This window comes from Fomitopsis serialis (genome assembly GCF_022376445.1).
Source record: "Fomitopsis serialis strain Sig1Antser10 chromosome Unknown B0H18scaffold_195, whole genome shotgun sequence".
NCBI classification, from domain to species: domain Eukaryota; kingdom Fungi; phylum Basidiomycota; class Agaricomycetes; order Polyporales; family Fomitopsidaceae; genus Fomitopsis; species Fomitopsis serialis.
In genome coordinates this window covers 11,644-25,441 of record NW_025955155.1, presented here as the reverse complement: position 1 = coordinate 25,441, position 13,798 = coordinate 11,644, and the positions used below count along the sequence as shown (strand labels likewise).

Genomic DNA, 13,798 nt, shown 5'->3' with positions numbered 1-13,798 from the left:
TGCTCTACGTCATTCGCTCATCAATGCATCAAGGCCAACTCCACCTGCACATATAAGAGTCGTGTGTGCGAGCTGCTTGACTGGCCCTAAGTTACCGCCGACATCTATTGCTCTGACTGGGCCCTTGCAGAATATTGATAAATCAACCACGACTTTCAGATGTCTACCGTCGACTTGCCGTGCAATGTGAGCACTTCCCAAGGCAACGTACAGGAAATTACGGGTTTAACAAGCCAGGCGGAGCGTCCCATAGTCGCGGCTCAGCGCTCAGCACTCAGTCTACGGCCTGCGATCGGACGTGGAAGATGGATGACAAGGAAACAGTAGCATTGCGAACACAACCTGATACTACCGTTTGCGATGCCTAGGGCTTCTGTGAGTATATACATCGCACGCAGTCCGTGGTTTGGCCTGTCTAACCGCCTATCGTCTTAAGACCCAGGAATGAAGGCGAAAGGTGCCGCGGCGCCGGCACTGGCTGTCACCGTAGTTGGGTCCGCAAATGGCAGTGTTACGAAGGTAAGTATGCCATGCGTTGAAGTCGTCTGAAAACTCGCCTCCTGCGCCGAGTCAGGTATCGCGAACGGAGATTCGACCTTTGCATGTAGCAACAGGGACGCCCAGAGCCACGCAGCCCTTGCTTCAGTTGCCTCGCAGCGTTTCCTCTTGCGTGGCCGCCTCTGATTAGGCATCGCTGCCTCGACTGTATACGCCTTGATTGCGTCCTCGTCGATGGGATTAACGATCACGCCAGGAGACGTTCTTGCCTTAGCATCAGTTTCGCATTTACATAAGATCACCCCAGCGGTGCGTGTCCTTGGCTACAAGCCTCTGACCGCCTGCCTCGTCGGGGACGCGGTTCCGCCTTACACTTCGAACGATCGTCAGCCCATTCAGCTTGTGCCTCGTTGCCCTCTCACTTACCAGTTCGCCATACACCGTGCTGTCTTTACTGATGGCTTTTGTCGTGGAAACCCCTTCGTGCCGGATCGGCGAGTTACCTGCACTACAGAGTGTGTTGATTGTTATGACATTTCGATGCCGGTGGAGAGTCCTGAGAAACCGTGACGTTAACGGATGAAGAACGGCGAACGGCGGACGTCACTGTGTCGCAGCCCACATACCTATACTCATTGATCATAGTCGCGCTTCAAGCTGCGCAGATTCTTCATGACCTCTTCTGGGATGGAGCCGGTGAACCTCTGCTCATCTTTTGCCCTTTCTCGCTGCGGCAACACAGCCTGTGAAGGTAGCTGCGATGATGCCCTCAGGTTCGCTGGACTGAGACTGACCCGATGAGTGCGGTGCCATGAAATAGGCCCACACTACCGACGCTTGCGGGGAGCATTCAGCGCTCTGGCGTTCCGCAGGATTCCAATGTGGTGCGTAGCTGTGTGACTATCCTCGAGAACTCGTGGGCGCATGATCATGATGCCGCACATGCACCTGCGCACAGACTCTATGTTCATCGCCAAACAAGTAAGTACATGTGCATGAACGAGCACCGGAGCGCAGTGCGCGAATCCATTCTGCTTTTGTCAGCCATCCACTAGATCTTGGGTTGCTTCGCGAGCGCATGGTCTACAGCACACAGAGTTGGCCATGTGCATTTACCGGTAACTTACCATGGAGAGGACCGATCGACCACTTCTCGGTGCAGTATACACGCCATGACTAACCAGGGGTCTTCAACATGTCCAGTGAGCTCCACACGAACACACAGGCGGTCACGAAGGGGCCGAGTTGTAGCGAGTCGTGCGGAGAGGACCGCAGGATCTGATTCGGCGTCGCGAGGCAGCGGCGAAACCGCGCTCGCGCCAGTTGTCGCTGACGCTGGGGCGCCTTCCGGACAGCGTGGCTTCTATCGCAAACGCGACGGGGATGCCGCCTGCAACTTGGGCTGAAACCAAGCCGGCGAACGAGCAGGCGTTATCGATGACGCCGTTGGACCCGCGGACGTTGGTGGAATGCGGAGCGGACGTGAAGAGCGTGACGTCGATCGAGTCGCGCGCGATGCCTGGCGAGGAAGCGAGTTTCGCCGCGGGCGCGGGCGTGAAGAAGCGGACGCGGTTGTTGAGCTTGAAGCGGCCGGGGGGATATACTCAGGCGGCATGGTAGCGTGGCGAGCGTGTCCAGCGGGAGCAAGAGCCATAATGGTGAGTCCGTCCTGGAGGTCTGGATTGGATGGTCGTTGACGGGATGTGTTCGCAGAGGAGCCGATGACGATTAACTCGAGTTACGTGCAGAGCCAGGTGTGTTGTGCTACATCACGCTCTGAAAGTACAATTGGACTAACATGGGCGGATTCCAGCTTGACGAGGCGCGCGCGTCGCTGCGGAGCAAGGAGGGCGAGGTCGCTGTGCTCGAGCACGAACGTGAGGCTATACGACGCGAGCTGGAAGAAGCGCAGGACGAGATGAAGAGCCTGCAGGAGGCGATTGAGGAGAAGCGCGAGGAGCTCGGGTCATTAGAGGAGGTTCATACCGCGCTGGCTATCCGGGAAGAGGTAAGCGGTTTCTGGGACTCAGCGAATTGAACAATGCTGATTGACGTCGTGGTCGCAGCTCAAGCAAGCGAAGGAAGCGGCCAACGTGCAAGACGAGCTCGTCGGCTTCCTGCAAGGCAGACTCGCAGAGGTGGAGCTCTCCGCGGAAGCTGAGAGGCTCGCGAAGCAGCAGTCGGACGACCGTGCGGCCGCGAGTGAGGCGGACTGCGCCGCGCTCAGGGAGCACAGGGTCCGCCTCGAGGCGGAGATGAACAAGAAGGAGAGGGAGCTCGGCGAAGCGCAGACGCGGAACAGCCAGATCCTCGCACGCGTCGCTGAGTTGGACGCGCACAAACGCGAGCGCGCCGCAAAGGTGGCGGAGCTGGAGGGGGCCCTGCGCGAGGCACGGGATGGCCGTACGCGCGCGGAGGACAGCCTACATGAGGCCCTAGAGCGGGTGGCTGCCCTGGAGGAGGAGCGGGCGCAGTCGGCGGCGCATGAGGAGACGATGAAGCTCGTGGAGGAGGAGCGGCGGGAGCTCCTGGCGAGGCTCAATGCAGCGCAGGCGCAGGGACAGAACGGGTTTGCGACGGCAGCAGCGCCGCCGCGGGCACCCAGGAGGCATGCCGCGCCGAGGCGGAACTCGTGGGCATCGATATGGGTACGTCTCGTCGCCCCCCGCGATCGTCTGCGCAAGGCGCTCACGGGCCTGCTCGCTCGACAGACGAACCCGTACGTCGAGATCCTCGGCGTGGTGGCGGCGGTCCTGGGGACGCGCGCGCTGCTGTGGTGGGTCGGCCACCTGGACCTGCGCGAGCTGTTCAGCGTGACGTCGTGCGATGCGGGGGCGTTCGCGCACGGGTGCTTGCGCGCGATCGGGTCGCCGTCTCCTTCGTGATTGATCAGTAACTTATCCTATTTCCTTTCGACCTTCGACCTTCTGCATGTGCTTGATCTTTTGGTGTTCCTTTCTCGTTCTGCCACTGGTGGCAGCCGTCATGCTGAAGTGTAGGCTCTCAGGATGTACAAGTGATGTGTAGTCTCCGCAACCTGTATACAGTACTATGCCGCCCTTATCCGTCGCTCGTATGCAGTATGCTTTTATGACAACGGAGGGTTGTGCAGCACCGATCTCATGCCGGTTCCGAAGCGCATCATTTATAACAGAGGTACTGTCTAGATGCGAACGCCAGCTCGAACTGCCCAGGAGAATTGCTGGCGAGTGGATGCTTGGGAGACCATTAGGCAAGGTGTGTGATACAATAAATACTCCTCAGAATGTAGTTGACGTGGAGTGTTTGAACGTTGATGGCCCACATACGGTCGTCTCGGGGCTGCGCGACTACCACATGAATCACATACGTTTGACATTACGCATGTCCATACTACTGTCGAACATATACGGTACATGATCTACTAAGTTTGAATAATCGGTTGGCAAACAACGGCGATCGTACATATACACAGACAGACAAAACAAAGTGATACGATACTTACGAGTACACACGGACGTCGGATATCCGAGTTGACAACCCAGTCCTCGACGCGAAAAGCGGCCATTCAACCTCAGTCATCGACGTTCTCAACTATCGAGCCCAACAACGGGGCGGTCGAGACAGACACGCTGCTGATGTCGCTCCTAATGCGCTTCTTAGGTCTGTCGTCCACAGAACTGTCCGCAGACCTCTTGACGGACTCCCTTGAATCCCAACTCTGTTGATCCATGGACGTCTCGAAGTGGGCGAAGTTGTCCCCGATCTTTTGATCGGCAGTCCACGGGCCTTCCTCGGGGCGCAGCACGTTCTCGAACGCCATCTTAATCTCCTCGTGGTCCTCAAGAACTGAGATCGCTGGGCTTTCTTGCACTGCTGATTGTAGTCGAGATGTGGTCAGCTCCTTAGCCGGAATCGGAATGAGATCGAGCTCCGGGTCGAGTTCCTCCGGGTCGACGGAGGGCGCCACGGAGGATGGGACGTACGGGTGCGACGTCGGCAGCTGAGGCTCCAGCCACTTGTAGTGTGACCCGTAGAGCTCCGCGAGATCAGCCAAGAGCCGGTGCAGACCAGGCGTGGACCGGCCAGCAGATCCTCCGACGAGTTTGAACGGTACCGTTCCTGCTTGCATCCTCATCAGCTTCTCTTCTCCGCCAACAGAAGTACCATCGGGTGACGGGAATGACGCGTCGTAGACTACGCTGACGTGCTCGTGCAACTGCTCCGTGTTTTTCGAATAATTCGTGACGTGGAATCGCAGACACATCCAATGGAGGACGTGAATGAACGACTCGAGATCGTGCCACACTGCGTGCGCGAAGTGTCCCGGGAATGCCAGCAAGACTGCGGAGATGAACTGCCATGTGCCCTGCACAAAATTAGCGACATGTACCGTCGTTGACGCCCTCGCAGACTCACTGAACGGGTCTTCCGCACACTCCGCATTTCTAACTCATGCTTGTACTTGCACAAACCCCAGTCGACCAACATACCGATCCATCCCACAATCTTGTCATCGCGGATAACACACAACAGCAGCAGATTACCGCTGCTTATGTCGCGGTGCAAGACACCGGCCTTCTCCCAGGCATCTTGATGTGCTGGAAGCACACATGAGCATCTGCCCAGAGCAAATTTGAAGTGAACGATCGACGAACCTGTCAAACAGCAGTACGTGGCGCGTACTAACTCGCGAGAAGTTTGGTATTCTTTCAGCGGTTTACCGATCTCCAGCAAGATGATGCGATATTGGATGAGCTTGGGCGGCGAGCCTTCGAGGAAGGCTTGCGCACGAGTGGAACGAGCTTCGCCGGTCGCACCGCAAACGTCGCCGGCAGCGATCGGGGTTGCTATGTACTGCACCCCGTGCTTATGCAACTCCAGGTAAACCTCTCCTTCCGGATGATAAGTCGGCTCGTCCACGCGCCAATACTCCTTGAAGAAGACCAGTCGATGTTCGGCGACGTTATACGCGATATATCCCCTCGTTCCTCCTCCGATGGGCGAGTCACTCATGAAGTACGGCTTCCCGACAAGGAACTTCCGCTCGGGCTTGCGTCCGTTGTTCGACTGAGAAACATCCCGCTGCGCTTTCACGCCCGTCTGGAGCTCAGCCGCCGAGATTATGTCTTCGTCCGGAACGGAAACCTTGTAGATAGGCCAGCCTGGTGCTAACGTGGCCTTGAACTGGGTCTTGTGCCAGTCAGAGTCGAACCTGTCGTGGCTGCGCATCAGCTCAACCTCGTCCTCGGTCGCCCGAGCGACCGTCGGGTCGCCGCCTCTCTGGATGACATCCATACAGGCGAACCGATAGAAGAAGTTCTGTAAGAAGCGCGGCTGCTGCACAAAGTTGAACGGCTCCGAAACAATGACCCCCGCCCGGTCCCAGTAGAGTAGCCATGCATAGTCACGGCAGGTGAAGACCGTGAACAGACAGGATAGGAACTGTCTTCGCAGGATCTTGTAAACGTACTGACACATCTGCCCCATTGTCTGCTGACTGCTGATGGCATCTTGACGGAGGGAAGACGGTGTGGCTGTGTTGTTCGGTTCTGGAGTAGCAGGAGTGAACGTCGTCGACGCTGCTGAGGCGGTCTCAGCCGTCGCCCGACCTGATGATCCCGGCTCTGCCTCATCAGGCGTAGCTGTCGTGCGTGCTTCAGTCTTCTCGGCCCTACCAGTCTTCATCGCTGGCGGCACCACAAACGGAGAGTCGTTGGCGGCAGCCTTCGCTTCGATAAAGAGGCTTGCCCATAGCCACGATGTCCTAGCCTCCTTCTCTTCACAGTGCTTGATTCTCTGCTCCGACTTCCCCTTGAGCGCTGACGCCTCGATTGTATATGCTCGCTTCGCGTCGTCGTGTTCGGGATACACAGTTATGTCAGGGTTTGTGTTCTTCTCAAAGTCGGGCTTGTCCGTAGGGTCGGGCCAGGCGTGCGTGTTCTTCGCTACCAGCCTCGAGACACCGTCTTTGAAGGGGACGTGGTCGAAGACCAAGTTCGCCACTTTGCACTGCCAACAACAATCAGCCCACCACCATTCTACGGTGGAATCACTGACCAACTCGTCATACATGGGCCACTCTTTACCCTCAAAGCAAGCGGGGTCGAATGTGTCCACGACGACATCGGGGGGAAGGTCCGCTCCGGGCACGAACGCTTGGATGAACGTCTCCAGGCTAACTTGTGCGATCTTGCATTCCATATCAAAGGCGTAACCCTTACGAACCTTGAGCTTGAGCATACACTCGAGCCACACCAGTGTCTGTCGCAGAGCTACTAATATAAGCCAAGCTTGAGCGCTTGAGCGAAGCCACACCGAACCAGCCACCGATCGCGATCACGTGCGGTCATTGTTGCGCGGGCGCTTTTGGGGCGCTTTGAGTCTGGACTCTGGACACTGACCGTGCGCACTGCGGTGTGTCGCAGCCCAATCGCAGCCCACACTGTCGCGCTTCAAGCTGCGCAGATTCTTCATGTCCTCTTCTGGGATGGAGGCGGTGAACCTCTGCTCATCTTTTGCCGTTTCTCGCTGCAGCAACACAGCCCGTGAAGGTACTACATAGCTGCGATGATGCCCTCACTGGGCCGCCTCGCTGGACTGAGACTGACCCGATGAATGTGGTCCCATGAAACAGGACGCTACCGATGCTTGCGGGGAGCATTCAGTGCTCTGGCTTTCTGCAGGACTCCAACGTGGTGCGTAGCTGTGTCACTATTCTCGAGAACTCGTGGGCGCATGGTCATGATGCCGCACATGCACCTGCGGCGCACAGAGTATACTTGTTCTCATTGGCAAACAACCACATGTGCTTGAACGAGCACCAGAGCGCGGTATGTGATTCCATTCTGCTTTTATCAACCATCCACTAGATCTTGGGCTGCTTTGCGGCGCATGGTGTACAGCACACAGAGTTGGCTATACAGCGGGCGTTGAGCTTGAAGCCACTGGCCGGGGGGTATACTGAGGCGGCAGGGCAGCGTGGCGAGCGTGTCGAGTGGGAGCAAGAACCATAATGGTGAGTTCGTCCTGGTGGTCTGGGTTGGGTGGTCGTTCAAGTTGATGTGTTCGCAGAGGAGCCGATGGCGATTAACCCGAGTTACATGCAGAGCCAGGTTCGTGGAACTGCTGTGCTGATCGAGGCGAGCTAACATGTACGGTCCCTAGCTTGACGAGGCGCGCGCGTCGCTGCGGAACAAAGAGGGGGAGGTCGCGGTGCTTGAGCACGAGCCGGAGGCTATGCGACGCGAGCTGGAAGAAGCATGGGACGAGATGAGGAGCCTTCAGGAGGCGATTGAGAAGAAGCGCGAGGAGCTCGGGTCATTAGAGGAAGAGGTAAACGCGTTCTAGGTCTCGGCGAGTTCGAACAATGCTGGCTGACGTCGTGGTGGCAGCTCAGCAAGCGAAGGAAGCTGCCAGCGTGCAAGACGAACTCGTCGGATTCCTGCAAAGCAGACTTGCGGAACTGGAACTCGCGTCCGAGGCCGAGAGGCGGACGAAGCAGCAGTCAGACGAGCGTGCGGTCGCCAGTGAGGCGGAGTGCACCGCGCTCAGGGATGGCCGTACGCGCGCGGAGGACAGCCTACACGAGGCCCTAGAGCGGGTGGCTGCCCTAGAGGAGGAGCGGGCGCAGTCGGCGGCGCATGAGGAGACAATGAAGCTCGTGGAGGAGGAGCGTCGGGAGCTCCTGGCGAGGCTCAATGCAGCGCAGGCGCAGGGACAGAACGGGTTTGCGACGGCAGCAGCGCCGCCGCGGGCACCCAGGAGGCATGCCGCGCCCAGGCGGAGCTCGTGGGCATCGATATGGGTACGTCTCGTCGCCCCCCGCGATCGTCTGCGCAAGGCGCTCACGAGCCTGCTCGCTCGACAGACGAACCCGTACGTCGAGATCCTCGGCGTGGTGGCGGCGGTGCTGGGGACGCGCGCGCTGCTGTGGTGGGTCGGCCACCTGGACCTTCGGGGGCTGTTCAGCGTGACGTCGTGCGATGCGGGGGCGTTCGCGCATGGGTGCTTGCGCGCGATCGGGTCCCCGTCTCCTTCGTGATTGATCACTAACTTATACTATTTGCTCTTCGACCTTCTGCATGTGCTTGATCTTTTGGTATTTATTCCTTTCTCGTTCTGCCACTGGTGGCAGCCGTCATGCTGAAGTGTAGGCTCTCAGGATGTACAAAGTGATGTGGTCTCCGCAACTTCAACGTAACCCTGGTCTCGTACCCATCCGTGTGGACGCACCCCACCACCGCTCCGACACGTCTGGGGCAGTTTGTGAGGGCGACCCCCCCCTTTGAATAGACGCCCATGAAGCGCCGAATAGTAACGGTCACATCAGAGATTTAATCTGATGCCCCTGCCTAAAGGGGACGGTGGCCGAAGACCTCCGTCGCGCCGCGCTGTGTGTGTGACTGCTGCACTTGTGTTCTCACTGATACTGTAGTGTTTGAACGTCAGCTTAGCCCTGTTTCGAACTTCATGTTGGCAGAGGCTGGTTATAATCATCACGAGTGAGTACTACCAGTCATGCAACGTGAGATTTCGTGGTGTCTTCTGAAATTCGGGCACCACAACGGAGTGCGACATCGAGAGTAAGCCGAGCTTCATGTGTATGGTGAGCATTCTTTGCAGTGAGTCAAACCAGGCATTTCCTGAGCTTGCCCTCATTGATTCATCTCAGCAGCGGACCCCACGGACATTTCATAGATTCACATCAGCGCTGTCATGCAGCCTGACGAGGTCGCGTGGCAGCAGAAAGCCTTGTTGAGACCTCAGAACCAAAAGGCGGACGTGGCGCTGCTTGAGGAGGCGAAAAAGAAGCTGGCTGACCTCCAGAGATATCGCGCTCCTGCAGAATGTGATCGGGGGAGGCAGCAAGAAGGAGTGTCCCCTAGTCCTACTGAAAGCACCAAACTTAGTACGCACGATCACCTCTGTTCCTCGCACTGGCAGTGCACTCAAGCTCATTCAAATGCTGTGTTCATAGGGCACGCGGAAATATGGCTCGAACGAGATGCACTACCGCGAGCACATCGAGCGCATTGTCAAGGACGACTTCACGACGTATGGCGGCGGTTGCCTCGGCACACCCGTGTTCGAGCGGAAAGACATCCTCGCGGGCAAGTACGGCGAGGACACGAAGCTCATCTTCGACTTGATGGACCAGTCATCAGGGAGGAGAGCAGCTCGCGTTGAGATACGACCGCACTGTCCCGCTGGCACGGTATCTCGCGATGAATGGCGCGCAGGCGAAGCTGTGGCAGGTCGGGAAGGTGTACGACAAGATCGGCGAGTACGTCAGGCGCAAGGGCGAGCCCGAGCGGCTCGAGCAGCTCATGGCTGACACCACTCCTGACGAACGCGAGCGCCAAGGCCGGCATCAACGAGACGGCCATCCTCTACGGGTACTATTCTGGTCATACAAGGTGATCGACTGCCTCTCGTTTGATATGTCCCTCGGGCGCGGCCTCGACTACTACACCGGCATCATCTACGAGGCCATCGGCGAGGTGTCCGCGCCCGCCCGCCCGGATTCAACGCCACCAATGTGTTCGCAGACGCGCCTGCGTCCACCGCGCCCTCTGCAACGCAGGCGCCGAAGAAGACGAAGAAGGCGCAGACGGGGCAAGACGAGGATGCCGAGATCGATGAATTGACAGTGGGCATGGACTCGATCGCCGCTGGCGAGCGGTACGACAACCTCGTGAGCATGTTCACCGCCGCCGCTGCGGGCGAAGGCAAGAAGGCGCCGACATTTCTTTGCACAGCTCTGGGTTCAATTATTCGAGTAAGTTACCATCGTTCATACTAACGGAGCTCGCCTGCTGCAGCTCACGGAACTCTCCTCGGCGCTGCACTCTCTCGTGCTCTCGTGTGCATCTCTCGGCATCGCGTAGATATTTCCAACCAGTGTCGTCCCTTATACCAATTTGAAAACAGTAGAACTACAACACTATCCTTATACTATTCCGGGGCCATTCAACTTCGCGCCTTTGCGCGCGCGACGCAGGTCTTCAGCCACCGTCCCCTTTAGGCAGGGGCATCAGATTAAATCTCTGATGTGACTGTTACTTTCGGCGCTTCATGGGCGTCTATTCAAAGGGGGGGTCGCCCTCACAAACTGCCCCAGACGTGTCGGAGCGGTGGTGGGGTGCGTCCACACGGATGGGTACGAGACCACGTAACCCTAGTACTATGCAGCTCTTGTACCGTCCTTCGTATGCGGTATGCTTTTATGATCGCCGGGAATTGAGATGCGCCGATTCCAAGCCGCGTCGAGGCGCGTCTGCTTCAGCAAAGGTCACCACTGTCTGCAAGCGGACGTTGTAAGACTAGGGAAAGCGGGAGTGATACCTGTTGTTCTAGAGCGTTTTGAGGGTTCGTGGCCTGGCAGTACCTGCATCTTGGAGCTGCTGCGACTATCACAGTACACGTGAACCACATACATTTGACATTACGAACGTCCATGCTGCCGAACGTATACGGTACACGGTCTACTAACAAGAATGGCAATCCTACGTATCCACAGACAGATGAACATTGTTACGATACTTACGAGTACATACGGTCGTCAAATGTCAGCGTCGACAGATCAGTCCTCTCTGCGACAGGCGACCCCGTTCGACCTCAGCCTTCGACGCTCTCGGCTATCGAGCCCAACAACGAAGTGGACGACACAGGCACGCTGCCAGTGTCACTCCTGATACGCTTGTCAGGTCTGTCGTCCACAGAGTTGTCCGCAGACCTCTTGACAGACTCCCTGGACCCCCAGCCCTGTGAATCCATGCGCGTGTTGAAGTGGGCGAAGTTGTCCCCGGTCTTGTCATCATACGTCCACTGGGCTTCACCGCTCACCGCCGTCGCGAACACCGCCTTGATCTGCGTGTGATCCTCGAAAGCAGATTCCGTCGGTACTTCTTCAACCACTGTTCCAGACATGGGCCGGGTCAGCTCTCTAGCCGGAACCGAAACCTGCCGATTTCTAAGTGCTGCGCGCTTCTTTGGCTCGACGGAGGGCGCCACGGAGGATACGATGTCCGGGTGCGACGCCGGTAGCCGAGGTTTCAGCCACTTGTAGTGCGACTTGTAAAGCTCCGCGAGTTCAGTCAAGAGGCAGTGCAAACCCGGCGTTGACCTGTCAGCAGATCCTCCGACGAGTTCGAACGGCACCGTGCCTGCTCGCATCGTCATCAGCTTCTCTTCTCCGCCAACAGAAGTACCATCGGGTGACGGAAATGATGCGTCGTAGACTGCGCTGACGTGTTTGTGCAACATCTTCGTGTTCTTCGAATAGTTCGTGACGTGGAATCGCAGGCACATCCAATGAAGGACGTGGATGAACGACTCGAGATCGTGCCACACGGCGTGCGCAAAGTGTCCCGGAAATGCCAGCAAGACTGCGGAGATGAACTGCCATGTGCCCTACACAAAGTCAGCGATACCTTCAGTCGTTGAGGCACTCGCGTAGACTCACTGAACGGGTCTTCAGCACACTCCGCAGTCCTAACTCTTCCTTGTACTTGCACAAGCCCCAGTCGACCAACATACCGATCCAAGTGATGGTGCCGTCATCGGCCACGGTACATACTAGCAGCAGGTTCCCGCTGCTTATGTCGCGGTGCAAGACATGGGCCTTCTCCCAGGCTTCTTCATGAGCTGAAAGAACAGATGAGCATGCACAGAGCAGAGAAAAGATGAACGATTGACGAACCCGTCAAACAGCAGTACATGGCGAGTACTAAGTCGTAAGAATCCTCATATTCTTTAAGTGGTTTACCGATCTCCCTCAAGAAAATGCGATATTGGATGAGCTTGGGCGGCGGGTCTTTGAGGAACGCTTGCGCGCGAGTAGAACGAGCTTCGCCGGTCCCATCGCAAACGTCGCCAGCAGCAATCGGGGTTGCTATGTACTGTACCCCTTTATTATGCAACCGCAGGTACACATCCCCTTCCGGATGATATGTCGGCTCGTCCACGCGCCAATACTCCTTGAAGAAGACCAGTCGATGTTCGGCGACGTCATATGCGATATATCCCCTCGTTCCCCCTCCGGTGGGCGAGTTACTCATGAAGTATGGTTTCCCGACGAGGAACTTCCGCTCCGGCTTGCGTTCATTGTCCGGCCGGGAAACGTCCCGCCGCGCTTCCTCGCCCTCCTTGAGCTCATCTGCCGAGATCATGTGTTCATCGGGAACAGAGACCCTGTAGATCGGCCAGCGCGGTGCCAACGTGGCCTTAAACTTGGTCCTGTGCCAGTCAGAGTCGAATTTGTCGTGGCTGTGCATGAGCTTAACCTCGTCCTTGGTCGCCCGCGTCACCGTCGGGTCGCCGCCTCTCTTGATCACGTCCATACAGGCGAACCGATAGAAAAAGTTCTGTAAGAGGCGTGGGTGTTGCACGAAGTTGAACGGCTCCGAAACAATGAGCCCCGCGCGGTCCCAATAGAGTAGCCATGCATGGTCACGGCAGGTGAATACCGTGAACAGGCAGGACAGGAACTGCCTTCGTAGGATCTTCGATACGTACTGACACATCTGCCCCAGTGTCTGCTGACCGTTGCTGGCGTGATTCGGATCCCGGAGGAAAGGCGGTGCGGAGGTGCGGCTCGGCCCTGGAGTAGCGTCGGGGGCAGAAGTCATCGATGCCGCCGGGGCGCTCCCAGAGACTGTCGCTAACGGGGTCTCAGCTGCCGCCGGAGCGCTCTCAGAGACTGTCGCCAACGGGGTCTCAGCTGTCGCCCGACCTGATGATCCCGACCCTGCTTCATCAGGCGTAACCGCCGTGCGTGCTCCAGGCTTCCCGCCCCGACCACTCTGCATGGTTAGTGGCACCACGAACGGAGAGTCGTTAGTGTCAACCTTTGCCTCAATACAGAGGCTCGCCCATATCCATGACGTCCTAGCCTCCATCTCTTGACAGTGTCTGATCTCCTCCTCCGACTTCCGTTTGAGGGCTGACGCCTTGATTGTGAATGCGTTGCGCGCGTCGTTGTGGTTGGGATAGACAATCACGTCAGGCTTTATATTCTCCTCGAAGTCGCCCTTGTCCGTAGGGTCGGGCCAGGCGTGCGTGTCCTTCGCTACCAGCTTCCGGACACCCTTCAAGTTCTTCAACACGCTGAGGGGGACGTTCTCGAAGACCGAATTCGCCACCTTGCACTGCCAACAAAAATCAGTCTACCATGATCCTACGTCATCATTTGGAAACACTAACCAGCTCGTCGTACATGGGGGACTCTTTACCCTGAAACTGAACGGGGTCGAAGTTATCCACGTCGACATCGGGGGGAAGGTCCGCTCCGGGCATAAACGTCTGCATAAACGTTTCG

General features: G+C 57.5%; 2 protein-coding genes across 2 annotated transcripts; one reads left to right on the top strand and one right to left on the bottom strand.

The window, feature by feature from the left end:
* Positions 1-784: 784 nt before the first annotated feature.
* B0H18DRAFT_1049508 (uncharacterized protein) lies at positions 785-1,146 on the bottom strand. Its single transcript, XM_048030909.1, has 3 exons — positions 1,125-1,146; positions 925-1,054; positions 785-871 (listed from the first exon to the last, which is right to left on the bottom strand). The coding sequence occupies exons 1-3, from the start codon at positions 1,139-1,141 to the stop codon at positions 797-799; spliced, it is 222 nt and encodes a 73-aa protein (XP_047885920.1). The 5' UTR covers positions 1,142-1,146; the 3' UTR covers positions 785-796.
* An 8,379-nt stretch (positions 1,147-9,525) lies between these two features.
* Positions 9,526-10,443, top strand: B0H18DRAFT_1049486 (uncharacterized protein). The gene is made up of 2 exons (XM_048030908.1): positions 9,526-9,545; positions 9,645-10,443. The coding sequence occupies exons 1-2, from the start codon at positions 9,537-9,539 to the stop codon at positions 10,125-10,127; spliced, it is 492 nt and encodes a 163-aa protein (XP_047885919.1). The 5' UTR covers positions 9,526-9,536; the 3' UTR covers positions 10,128-10,443.
* Positions 10,444-13,798: the final 3,355 nt, after the last annotated feature.

What these genes read in the sequence shown, in the direction of transcription:
- B0H18DRAFT_1049508 (XM_048030909.1), bottom strand. An exon ending in GCACGGTGTATGGCGAACTG is followed by an intron (nt 872 to 924) that starts GTAAGTGAGAGG and finishes GATCGTTCGAAG; the next exon opens with TGTAAGGCGGAACCGCGTCC.